Raw genomic sequence first — 12,500 nt, forward strand, 5'->3', positions numbered from 1 at the left:
AGAGGAGAGAAGAGGAAGAGAGAAAGAACAAGAGAAGAGAGGAGGAGGAGGAATGAGGATGCAAAACAGATACGAAAGAAAACAAATAGAGAGAAAACAAAGAAAAACAGAACGGGAAAACGGAAAAAATAATAGCAACATGAGAGAGAGAGAGAGAGAGAGAGAGAGAGAGAGAGAGAGAGAGAGAGAGAGAGAGAGAGAGAGAGAGAGAGAGAGAGAGAGAGAGAGAGAGAGAGAGAGAGAGAGAGAGAATCTACTCACCCAAGAAACAAACAGCCATACACAACCCAAGCACCGCCCACGCCCTCGTTTGGCCGCCCATTGTGTGTGTGTGTGTGTGTGTGTGTGTGTGTGTGTGTGTGTGGAGGAGGTGGGAGGAGGTGAAGATGTCTTGTTTGATGTGGAGGAAGACGGGATGGAGGAGGAGGAGGAGGAGGAGGAGGAAGAGTGGGTGAGAGTAAACTATATGGATGAGAAGAGTGGATGAGTGGGTGAGTGGATGAGTGGATGTGGATGAACTAAGATGCTATTTATAATGTGGATGAGCTCGTATGGGTGAACCTTCTGTATGTATAAAAAGGTGTATGAACAAGACTAAGGAAAAGGATATGGATGACAATGAATAGCTAAGAATGTGGATAACTTAGTGTGGATAGGAATATGGATAAGGTGTAAATGCAGGTGGATGCGGGATGGATGTTTCAGTCTTAGCAACGGCACATCCACAAGCTACGATGTGGATGATTAGCTAACTATGGATGTGGATGAGCTAGGGTGAAGAAGTCATGATGTGGATGCTGTGTTTCCTGTCATCCATGTTCTGTCATCCTCCCTTTGTGTGTGTGTGTGTGTGTGTGTGTGTGTGTGTGTGTGTGTGTGTGTGTGTTATAATGGATGTCTATGTGCGTGTGTACTTGTCAGTGTGCGTATGTGCGTGTGTGCGGTTATTTTTTATTCCAAGGGCATTTGTGTGTGTGTGTGTGTGTGTGTGTGTGTGTGTGTGTGTGTGTGTTAAAACTGTACACGGTTCTATGTGCGTTTTTTCGTGTTCTGTTTACGTTATCTGAGCGTTATGTACGCGTGTAAGTCAAATCCACAGCTGTGTATGTATGTGTGTGTACGTATTTTGAGGGATGTGCGGAGGTTCTCAAGGGCGTGTGCGTTTTTCATCGGGTGTGTGTGTGGTCTTGAGGCCTCGATGTGCGTGCAGGTCGGCGTACACACAGACGTACACAGAGACGCACACACGCTCAGGCTGTGGAGGAAAGAGGAGAGACATTAGTGCGCATGCTATTGTTATCTTGCAACTGTCTGTCTGTCTGTCTAATAAATAAAGAGAAATGTTGTCTATCTTCTAACGATATTTTCATGCTGACTGCTCTTTTGAACTTGCTAACTGTATCTTTTTTTACAACAAAGGAGACAGCTCAAGGGCTCAAAAAAAGGACACAATAATAAAAATTAAAAAAAGCCCGCTACTCGCTGCCTCTGTCTGTCTCTGAATGTGTGTGTCTGTTTGTTTGTCGGTCTCTGTGTCTTTCCGTCTGTGTTTGTCTGTCTGTATGTATGTATGTCTATGTGTTTGTCTGTCTGTGTCTGAATATATGTCTGTGTCAGTCTGTGCGTCTGTCTGTGTCTGTGTGTTTGTCTGTCTGTCAGTCTGTGTCTGTATATATGTCTGTGTGTTGGTCTGTACGTCTGTCTGTGTCTGTGTGTTTGTCTGTCTGTCAGTCTGTGTCTGTATATATGTCTGTGTGTTGGTCTGTACGTCTGTGTGTTTGTCTGTCTGTCTGTCTGTGTCTGTGTGTTTCTCTGTCTGTCTGTCTGTCCGTGTGTCTGTCTTTTTACATGTGTGCGTCTGTATGTCTGTCTATTGTTTTACGGTTAAGGAAGCAACTCAAGGACAAAACAAATCAATATTAAAAACTAACTCACTCCTTCAATACAAAAACACAGAGGAAGTGAAAAGAATGATCAATTTCCTTAAATACCTAAATATGCATGTATGTATGTATGTATGTATGTATGTATGTATGTATGTATGTATGTATGTATGTCTGACAGCCTTACTATTTGTCTGTATCTCTGTTTGAATGTTAAAATGGAATACATGAACGTGTGTGTGTGTGTGTGTGTGTGTGTGTGTGTGTGTGTGTGTGTGTGTGTGTGTGTGTGTGTGTGTGTGTGTGTGTGTGTCTGTGTGTGTGTGTGTGTCTGTCTACCCGGTTATTTATACTCATTATCGTCTTCATTTGGCTGTTTTGTCAGTCCGCCTGTCTGTCTGTCTGTCTGTTCCTGCTGTTATCTGTTTATCTCTATTAATATTTATTCCTTGCTTGTTTACATGCCGAGACGCCCTCCCCCCAGACCACACACACACACACACACACACACACACACACACACACACACACACACACACACACACACACACAAAGTAAGAATAGTAAATGGACTAATACAATGTAGCAATGATAATAATGAATGTGATAATTAATAGTAGTACAAATAATAATAATAATAATAATAATAATAATAATAATAATAATAATAATAATAATAATAATAAAGAAGAAAACAACAACAACAACAACAACAATAACAACAACAACAACAACAACAACAACAACAACAACAACATCAACAACAACAACAACAAACCACAAAAACGAAAAAAACCTAGACTATAAAAAAAACTGAGAAAAAACAAAAAAAGCCAAAACAAACATTACCTTGAGAGAGAGAGAGAGAGAGAGAGAGAGAGAGAGAGAGAGAGGAACACGGAGACAATCACTGGTGTACTGTCATGGCGGTTCCTTTCCATTTCCTCCCCGCGCCTTCCTCCCCTTATATGGCGCTCATCACGCCCTCCCCTCCCCTAGTTTATCTCCCTCCTCCCGTATTCTGAAGGGGAGCGATAGCGGCGAGGCGGGAGGGAGGAAGGAGAGAGAAAGGGAGGAATGGAGGAAGGAAGGGTAGAAGGAAGGAAGGTGATAAGATGGAAGGAAGAAAGGAAGGAAGGAAGGAAGGTGAGAAGATGGAAGAAAGAAAGAAAGAGAGAAAGGAAGGAAGGAAGGAAGGAAGGAAGGAAGGTGAGAAGATGGGAGAAAGAAAGAAATAAAGAAAGGAAGGAAGGAAGGAAGGTAGGTAGGAAAGGAAGGAAAGAGGAAATAAAAAGAAGGGAGGGAAAAGGGAAGAAAGGAAGGAAAGAATAGGGAAAGGAAGGAAGGAAGGAAGGAAAAAATAAAGAATGGAAGAAAAGAGGGGAGGAGACTAAGCAAGAGAGAGAGAGAGAGAGAGAGAGAGAGAGAGAGAGAGAGAGAGAGAGAGAGAGAGAGAAGAGAGAGAGAAAAAAGGAAGGAAGGATAAAAATGAGAGGAAGGAAGGATGGAAGATAGGAAGAGAGAGAGAGAGAGAGAGAGAGAGAGAGAGAGAGAGAGAGAGAGAGAGAGAGAGAGAGAGAGAGAGAGAGAGAGAGAGAGAGAGAGAGAGAGAGAGAGAGAGAGAGAGAGAGAGAGAGAGAGAGAGAGAGAGAGAGAGAGAGAGAGAGAGAGAGAGAGAGAGAGAGAGAGAGAGAGAGAGAGAGAGAGAGAGAGAGAGAGAGAGAGAGATTATCAGTTGGTACTCAAAAGAACCTTTTCTTTCTCTCTCTCTCTCTAAGGGAATGTTTGTTTGGTTGTTATTGTTTCTTCACGTGTAAAGGAATGGAGAGAGAGAGAGAGAGAGAGAGAGAGAGAGAGAGAGAGAGAGAGAGAGAGAGAGAGAGAGAGAGAGAGAGAGAGAGAGAGAGAGAGAGAGAGAGAGAGAGAGAGAGAAATAATAATGATAAATAAATAAAAGAATATCTCATTTTAAATCTTGTAGAAGCATAAGTTACACGCCCACAGTAGTAGTAGTAGTAGTAGTAGTAGTAGTAGTAGTAGTAGTAGTAGTAGTAGTAGTAGTAGTAGTAGTAGTTGTAGTAGTAGAGTAGTAACAGTAGAAGATAATGTTTTGTTTATATTGACTAGTATCATCATAATCATCACTATCATCAACTTCACCATCTTTATAATTACCCTCACTCTCTAATTACCGTCACCATCATCACCACCATCATCATCACCATCATCATCACCACTATCACTAACTTCACCATCGTCTTTATAATTACCAACACCCATCCTCATTACCACCATCACCATCATCACCACCATCACCATCATCACCACCATCACCATCATCACCATCACCCCCATTAGCCATCGTTCCCCTCTGCGTCGTGGCCCAGTAATTAAGAGAGAGACATAGGGGTCACGGTTTAGGCTCGTTAAGGAAGGGTGGCTAGGCTTGAGGGAGGGGGGGAGGGGATGGAGGGGAGGGGGGTAGGTTAAGGGGGGAGGGGAAGAGGTGGTGAAGGTAGGGAGAGAGAGAGAGAGAGGAGGAGGAAGGGGGGATAAGGAAGGGAGGGAGAGGATAGAGAGAGTAAGGGAGGGATGGAGAGGGAGAGAAGAAGGGTAAGGGAGGGAGGGAGCGGAGGGTAAGAAGGGTAAGGAAGGGAGGAAGAAGATAGACAAGGTAAGGGATAAATGGGGAAGTGAAGAGGGTAAGGAAAGGAAATTAAGGAAGGGAGGAAGAGGAAAGTAAGGGAGGGTATGGGAAGGAGTGGAAGAGGGGGAGAGGAAGGGGGGTAAGGAAGGGAGGGAGAGGATAGAGGGTCAGGGAGGGATGGAGAGGGGGGAAAGAAGAGTAAGGGAGGTAAGGGATAAGGGTGGGTGGAAGAGGAAAGTAGTACAAGGGAGGGTATAGAAAGGATGGGAAGGGGGGGAAGGGAGCGGGAGGGACGGTGACAAGGGAGGAGGGGGTAAGGGAGGGAGGGTAAGGGAAGGTAAGGGAGGGGCGTGGAATGTCCTTTTAGGGTGGTTAAGGGACCCTTGTACACCTAACCTGTGGCCTGAAGGAATGGCCTCCACGGACGCCTTAATAAACGAGAGGAAGGAAAAGAAGAAAGTAGATTGAGAAAGGAAGGAAGATAAAAGGAAGGAGAAGACGCACATTAACAAAGAGAAAAAAGACAAAGAAGAGAAAGTGGAGATGATGGTCGTGAGGATGATGGATAATGATAATAATAGAAAAGAAAAAAGAAAGTAGATTGAGAAAGGAAGGAAGATAAAAGGAAGAAGAAGACGCACATTAAAACAGAGAAAAAAATGACAGTAGAGAAAAAGGAGTAAGTAGAAAGAGATGATGGTCGTGAGGATGATGGATAATGATAATAATAGAAAAGAAAAAAGAAAGTAGATTGAGAAAGGAAGAAAGATAAAAAAAGAAGACGCACATTAAAAGAGAGAAAAAAAGACAAAGAAGAGAAAGAGGAGTAAGTAGGAAGAGATGATGGTTGTGAAGATGATGAATAATGATAATAATAATGGTATACTGATGGTGATGATGATAATGATAATGATAGTAAGAAAATGAGACAATATTCCTTTTTATACCAAGATTGTACAGGATGACACACACACACACACACACACACACACACACACACACACACACACACACACACGCACACACACACACACACAAACACACACAAAAACGAACATAAAAATAATATCAAAGAAAAAATACTGAACTTAACAATGGAACAGTTAGAAAACGCTTTATGCAGACATGGCAACTCACAGCAAGGAATGCCGACAGTCTGTTGAGGCGCGCGTAAACGTCGCACTGAGAAGTGTTTCCTGACTACACTTTATCGAAATAACCTCTGGCTCTCACTTTGAACACTTGTTGTAAGGTGAGTTATCACACTGGCGTTTAAACACTACACTGTGTCAACTGTCACAGCCCCACAGTGAGCGCAGTGAGTTGCCATGTGCGTTTTTCTAACTGTTCCATTGTTAAGTTCGAGTATTTTTCTTTGATTATCCCGCACAGTAATTTATTTGGTCACTCAGTAAGTGTTATTTGTTGATAATGCAGCCCCATGTTGTAATAAATGCAAATGTTTATCACTAGGCTACAGATTGGCGGCATCACGCCCGGGCAGTCAGTCAGCTGTTGCTCCCTACACAACATGGCCCCGCAGCCCCCGGCAGCACACAAACCGCCACACCTAAACACTCAGCATAATAAAGCAAAAACGAGCATATGTGTATAGAGTAATTTTCACTTAGAATTACCTGATATATCATCTCTCAAAGTATTTACCATAACTCGTGGGACACCCTGTATAAATAGAGATAGATTGATTGACAGATAGATAGATGGATTTTTTACAGCTCAAGGACATGAAAAAAGAATAGAAAAAAAAGCCCGCTACATGCTGCTCTATAGAAAAGGATAAAAGTAAACAGTAGCCAAAAGAGAGATCAATTTCGGGTGTAGAGATAGATATAGATAGTTAGATAAACAGATAGATAGATAGATAGATAGATACTGATTGATTAATATGGACTGACTGAAAAATATAGATAGATAGATATAGACAGATAGGTAGATAGATAAGGATAGATAGATTATACAGGCAAGGTTAACATTACTCCATTTAACAGCAGGTACAATTATCACACTCATATATACGCCAGATACGGTTTACATTACTCCCTTCGACATATATACGAGGAACCATTTCACATACATATATCAGCTGAGATTTACATTCCTCCATTCCACGTAATTATCATATACCAGGCACCATTTCACATCTATATATAACCAGGTAAGATGATCTCTCTTTAGACCGCTCTTTTCAATTTGGTTTTACAGGAGCAGTGTAGAGCGGGCTTTTATTGTTTGTTTGTTTGTATGCTTTTTGTTTTTGACGTTGTTTTCTCTGCTAAAAAAAAAATACACACTGCCCGGTCACGCATAGCTGGTCAGGTTCATATCATTCCATTTCCGGACATATACAGCAGGAACGGTTCGCATTACACACACACACACACACAACATTCAGTCCACTTCACCTTCCCTATCAATTCCGCACCGGTGTATTCATTTAAAGCTACGCCCTCCAGCAAAAAGCCAACGTTAATTGAACACTTTTTATCCCCGTCCGATACTGAATCATTGTTGCCATGTTAAAGTGGAGGAGGTTGAAGGATGAATTGTTGATGGGAAAATCTGAATTGAGTAAAATCACGTTCGAAATTAAATATGCAGAAAGAATTATAAATAAACAAAAAAAAGTATATAGGACTTGGAATAGATTTACAGTTCCTTTTTTATGTCGTTTTTTGTGTGTGTAGTTTTTGCGTGATAAATAAGAGATGAAAAGGAAAAGTAAATACAAAGAGATGAAATGGAAGATAAAGAAAGGGAACAAGAAGAAGAAATAAAGCGAAGAGAAGAAAGAGAGAAAAGAATGAAGATAATAAGTAAAATAAGGAAGTTTTGTCCAGTTTAATTCATCTGTGTGTGTGTCTGTTAAGTAGTCAGAGGATAGTTTATTCATGATGAAGTTCGATTTACTATTATGATAAAAATGTCTTTGTAAGGGGCACGTGTGTATGTGTGTGTGTGTGTGTGTGTGTGTGTGTGTGTGTATACCATTTTTTTTGTTCTAAAGTATTCTCTCTCTCTCTCTCTCTCACACACACACACACACACACACACACACACACACACAATGGGTCATCAACGTACTGTCACAAGACGAGTTACAGGTCACAGCAAGTCACAAAGATAAACACACACACACACACACACACACACACACACACACACACACACACACACACACACACACACACACATTCCAACGCTTCCCTCAAGAACTTCACACCACCCCAAATAAAAAAAGATCAACCCAGATAATAAAAATAATAATAAAGACGCAGAAATAAATATATAAAATGAAAAATATATATTGAAAAGATAAAATAAAATAACTTGTCACGTTCTCACCAACAAGAGAAAAAGAAGATGAGGAAGAGTAGACAGAAGAAGATGAAAAAGAAGAAGAGAATGAAGGAAAAGAGGAGGAGGAGGAGGAGGAGGAGGAGGAGGAGGAGGGACAACTGCGTGGATGAAGGTTAAAAAGTCGTGATGAAAAACACGGGGTGAGAGAGAGAGAGAGAGAGAGAGAGAGAGAGAGAGAGAGAGAGAGAGAGAGAGAGAACAAGGATGACCACAATATAAAAATTAGGAGACACTGAGGAATGGGCGGGAGGGACGGCGGGACGGGTGGGAGAGAGGAGGAGGGAGGAGAGAAAAGAGGTAAATGGCGGGTGGGAGAGAAAAAAAAAGGAGGGAGAGAGAAGGAAGAGGAGGAGGGGGGGGAAGAAGGGACAGAAAGGAAGGGAGGGAAGGTGGAAGGGAGGGGGAGGAAAGGAGGAAGGGAGGGACAGAAAGGAAGGGAGGGAAGGTGGAAGGGAGGGGGAGGAAAGGGGGAAGAAGGGACAGAAAGGAAGGGAGGGAAGGAAGAAGGGGGAGGAAAGGAGAAAGGAAGGAAGGGAGGAAGGGAGGCAATAAGTGTCGAGGAAGGAAAGAATGGACATGAACGAGGAACAAAGAGGAAGAGAAAGAAAACAAAACAAAAGAAAGAAAGAAAAGGGAATGAAGGAAAGACCAAAGGATGACACGAAGACTAGAAGAGAGAAGGAAAAGAGAGAAAAGAAAAGAATAGAAAAAAGATGATGAAAGGAAATATGAAGAAGAACTAAAACGAAGAGAATCAGGAAAGAAAAGTAAATAAAAACTGGAAAAAGGAGACGAAGGGAAACAAAAGAACATAAAAAAAATAAGAAAAAAAGAAAATAAGAAGAACGGGAAAGAGAAGAAGGAGGAGAAGGAGGAGGGAAGGAGAAAATAAGAAGATAACAGGAAGAGAAGATAAGTGGAATCGGAGAAGCGTGGCGGAAAAATGGTAAAAAAAAAAGAGAAAGAAGAAAATCAGAAAATTGCAGATAACGAATGTAAGATGAGGAGGAGGAGGAAGAAGAAGAAGAAGAAGAAGAAGAAGAAAAAGAAGAAGAAGAAGAAGAAGAAACAAAATAAAGAGAAGAAGAAGAAGAAAGAAGAAGAAAAAGAAGATATAAAACAAAAAATACAAACAAACAAAGCTGGAAATGAACAAAAAGATGGATAAGAGAGAGAGAGAGAGAGAGAGAGAGAGAGAGAGAGAGAGAGAGAGAGAGAGAGAGAGAGAGAGAGAGAGAGAGAGAAGGGGGGTATGGGGAGGAGACAGACACACAACAAAACCATTCCATATAAGGTGATGGGAAACCTCTCCCTGACATATTTCACTCTGAGGCAAGACCACACCCTTCCTCCCTTGAATTCTCACCCTTTGTCGCCTTTAAGACACACGCCCTTCACCCTTCACCCTTGAATCATCACCCTTTGTCCCTCTTCTTCATCCTTTACTTCTAGCTTCACCCTTCTTCACACCCTTCCACCATTTGCACCCTTCTTCACCCTTAATTATCAGCTTCACCCATCCTCACCCTTTATTCAGCACCCTTTGTCGCCCTTCTTCACCCTTAACTATCATCTTCCCCTTCTACCCTTTAAGTTATCACCCTCTGTCACACTTCTTCACCCTATTCTCTTATACTCACCCTTTTCTCCCTTAATAGTACTCCAATATTGCCCTTAACAAAAAAAAGCATTAAAATCCCATCATCCTCTTAGACACATCTTTTTTTTGCCCTTTTTTCAACCCTGCAAGATTAGCACCGTCATGGCCGTCACTCTTTTTCTCTAAGCCCTTTATTAACCTTATAACCTTGTAGCATTCGTTCTTTACTTCGAAAAAAAAACTTACACTATTTAGTTCTATGGAATAAGAAAAAACTAACAGAATGCCATCTTTTTGTTTATTTTTAGCTTTGTTTCTTTGTATTTTTTGTTTCATTTCATCATCTTTTTCCTTCTATTTCTTCTTCTTCTTCTTCTTCTTCTTCTTCCTCTTCTTCTTCATTAACATTTTCCCTTATCACTTAAATCCCTTAAAGTTAATACCCTTCCGTCCATTTAAACTTATAACATTCATTCATTCTTTAAAACTAACATTAACTCCTTTAACCCTTTAAAAATAAAATCCTTCCCTCCCTCTAAAATATCATCATTCGTTTATTTCTTTAAAGTTAACAGCAACTTCTTTATTCCTTAAAAATCAAAGCCTTCCATCCCTTTAATTCTATATCATTCGCTTATTTATTTAAAGTTAACAATATTTTTTTATAACTTTCAAACCGCCATCCTTTCCATCTCTTTAATTTTCCCTATATTTTCCTCCTTTTAAAAGCAACAACCTTCTTATCAGCTTCCCTCTCTCCTTCATCCCTCTGAGAATAACATTAGATTATCCCTTTTAAGTTCTTTCATTCCTTCATCACTTTCAAAATAGCATCCTTCCATCCCCTGAAGACTCCCTTTCAAACTCATCCTGACACATTCTATCTTACGACGGACTGTATCGCACTATCCAACACTCGCTGACATTTGCCTTCCTCCTTTCCTTCCTAATAGCCTCTGATGTTTCCTGGCGATTGCTGACATGATACACCCACTAACACATACCTCCTGACATCTTAACACACGCCAAACCTGATGTATCACTCTCATACTGTCTGACACTTCTCTTCCTTCTTTCCTTCCTAATACCTCCTAACGCTTCCTGACAAATGCTGACACGAGACACCTATTAATACCATCCTACCTACCTGACACCACCTATCCTACCTGATACACTTTCCTATACCTCCTAACACTTCCCAAATACTCCTGACAATATATACTCCCTAATACACACTTGATAACACTACATAATCTACCTGATGATACATGCTATATTATGTTTCTCTAATGCCTCCTGATACTGACCTTCCTCCTGACACTTTCTGACGCCCCTTCTGACACCTGCTAATACCTTCTGACACTTATTAATACACCTGCCGCCTCTTTTACCTTTCCGCTACCTGGCTACATATTTTGGTAAGTAGAAGCCGCGGCCAAAGATCTAAGAACGAGGTTAGTATTTTATTGCCATGCCCGAGGGAGGGGGGAGTGGGGGGTAAGTAGCTCTCTCTCTCTCTCTCTCTCTCTCTCTCTCTCTCTCTCTCTCTTATCTCTCTTTATCTCACTCCTTGCATAGAACTTTAGTCAAGGATAAATAAAGTATAAAATAGAGCTGAGAGAAAAAAGGAGAATAAAGAAGGAAGGATGGAAGGAAGATGCGGAAGGTAAAGAAATAGGGATAGGATGAACGAAGGGAAGGAAGGAAGGAAGGAAGGAAGGAAAGATAAAAAATAGAAGAGAGTAGAAAGGCGTTAAGAAAAGAAGATAGAATGAAAAGAAGCAAAGAAAATACAGAAATAAAAAGGAAAAAGATTGAAAAATGAAGAAGAAAGATGAGAGGATGGAAAGAAACGAAGAATGAAGGAAAAAAAATAATGGAAGCAAGGAAGAAAGTGAGGAAGAAAGAAGAAACACACACCTTTCTAACATAAAAAGAAAAAAAGGGCAGAATGGGGAAAAAAAACATTGAAAAGAAAACACAATTAAAAAGACGAAGTAAAAAAAAGACAAATGTAACTAAACCAACAACAAAAAAAAAACTACAAGAAAAGACAACGCAAAAAACAAACAAGACAAACATAATATTCACCACACAAAAAAAAATGAAACAAACAAAATACAGAACACAGACAGACAGACAGACAGACAGACAGACCAAGGCAACAGAAACACACACGCAACACCTCACCCCATCACCAAACCACCAACCACGCATGCACCAGAACAAGAAAAAAACAAAACAAAACAAAAATAACATGCATCACCTCAAACTAATTAACCTGCCCGCCCTCCTATTGGCCCTCACCTGACCAACCACAGTGCCGGGACGTGCTAGGCCGACGCTCATTGGCTGAAGGGGAGTATAAGGGGGGGGGGTGACAAGGGAGAGGGGGATGGGGGGAAGGGGAGGAGGGGATGGTCTACCCTTTTTGACAGCTGGGCACGTTCGGAGGAGGTGTGAGGAGGGTAGGGATATGAGAGGGGGGGGGATGAGAGGAGGGGAGGGGGAGGGGGGGGGCATGCATATAGTGAAGGGGAAGCGGGGGGGAGCAGCGTGGGCATGAGTGGAGTGGTGATGGTGGTGGTGGTGGATTCTGAAGTGATGTCCTTCCCTCCCTCCCTCCCTCTTTCTCTCCCTTCCTTCTTTTCTCCCTTCCTCTTCCCTCCCTCCCTCGTCCTTCCCTCCCTCCCTCCCTCTTTCTCTCCCTTCTTTTCTCGCTTCCTCTTCCCTCCCTCCCTCTTTCTCTCCCTTCTGTTCTCGCTTCCTCTTCCCTCCTCCCTCGTCTCCCTCCTCCTCCTCTTTCTCCCCTTCTTCCCTTCCTTCCTCCCTCCCTCGTCCTTCCCTCCCTCCCTCTTTCTCTCCCTTCCTTCTTTTCTCGCTTCCTCTTCCCTCCCTCCCTCTCCCTCCCTCGTCCTTCTTCCCTCCAGGTAACCTTCTACCTGTCCGACCATCTCCGTCTGTCTGTTTGTCTGTCCCAGTGTATCCATCT

The 12,500-nt window shown here is 41.9% G+C and overlaps 1 protein-coding gene across 1 annotated transcript in view; it reads right to left on the bottom strand.

The window, feature by feature from the left end:
* Positions 1–12,500, bottom strand: part of LOC127008198 (acetylcholine receptor subunit alpha-1-A-like) — a 61,907-nt gene that overhangs the window by 43,524 nt on the left and 5,883 nt on the right. The window contains exon 2 of the mRNA XM_050879905.1: positions 262–1,255. Within this exon, the coding sequence (XP_050735862.1) occupies positions 262–322 (61 nt within the window). The 5' untranslated portion in view covers positions 323–1,255. The remainder of the gene's footprint in view (positions 1–261; positions 1,256–12,500) is intronic.

Source organism: Eriocheir sinensis, chromosome 37 (genome assembly GCF_024679095.1).
Source record: "Eriocheir sinensis breed Jianghai 21 chromosome 37, ASM2467909v1, whole genome shotgun sequence".
NCBI classification, from domain to species: Eukaryota; Metazoa; Arthropoda; class Malacostraca; order Decapoda; family Varunidae; genus Eriocheir; species Eriocheir sinensis.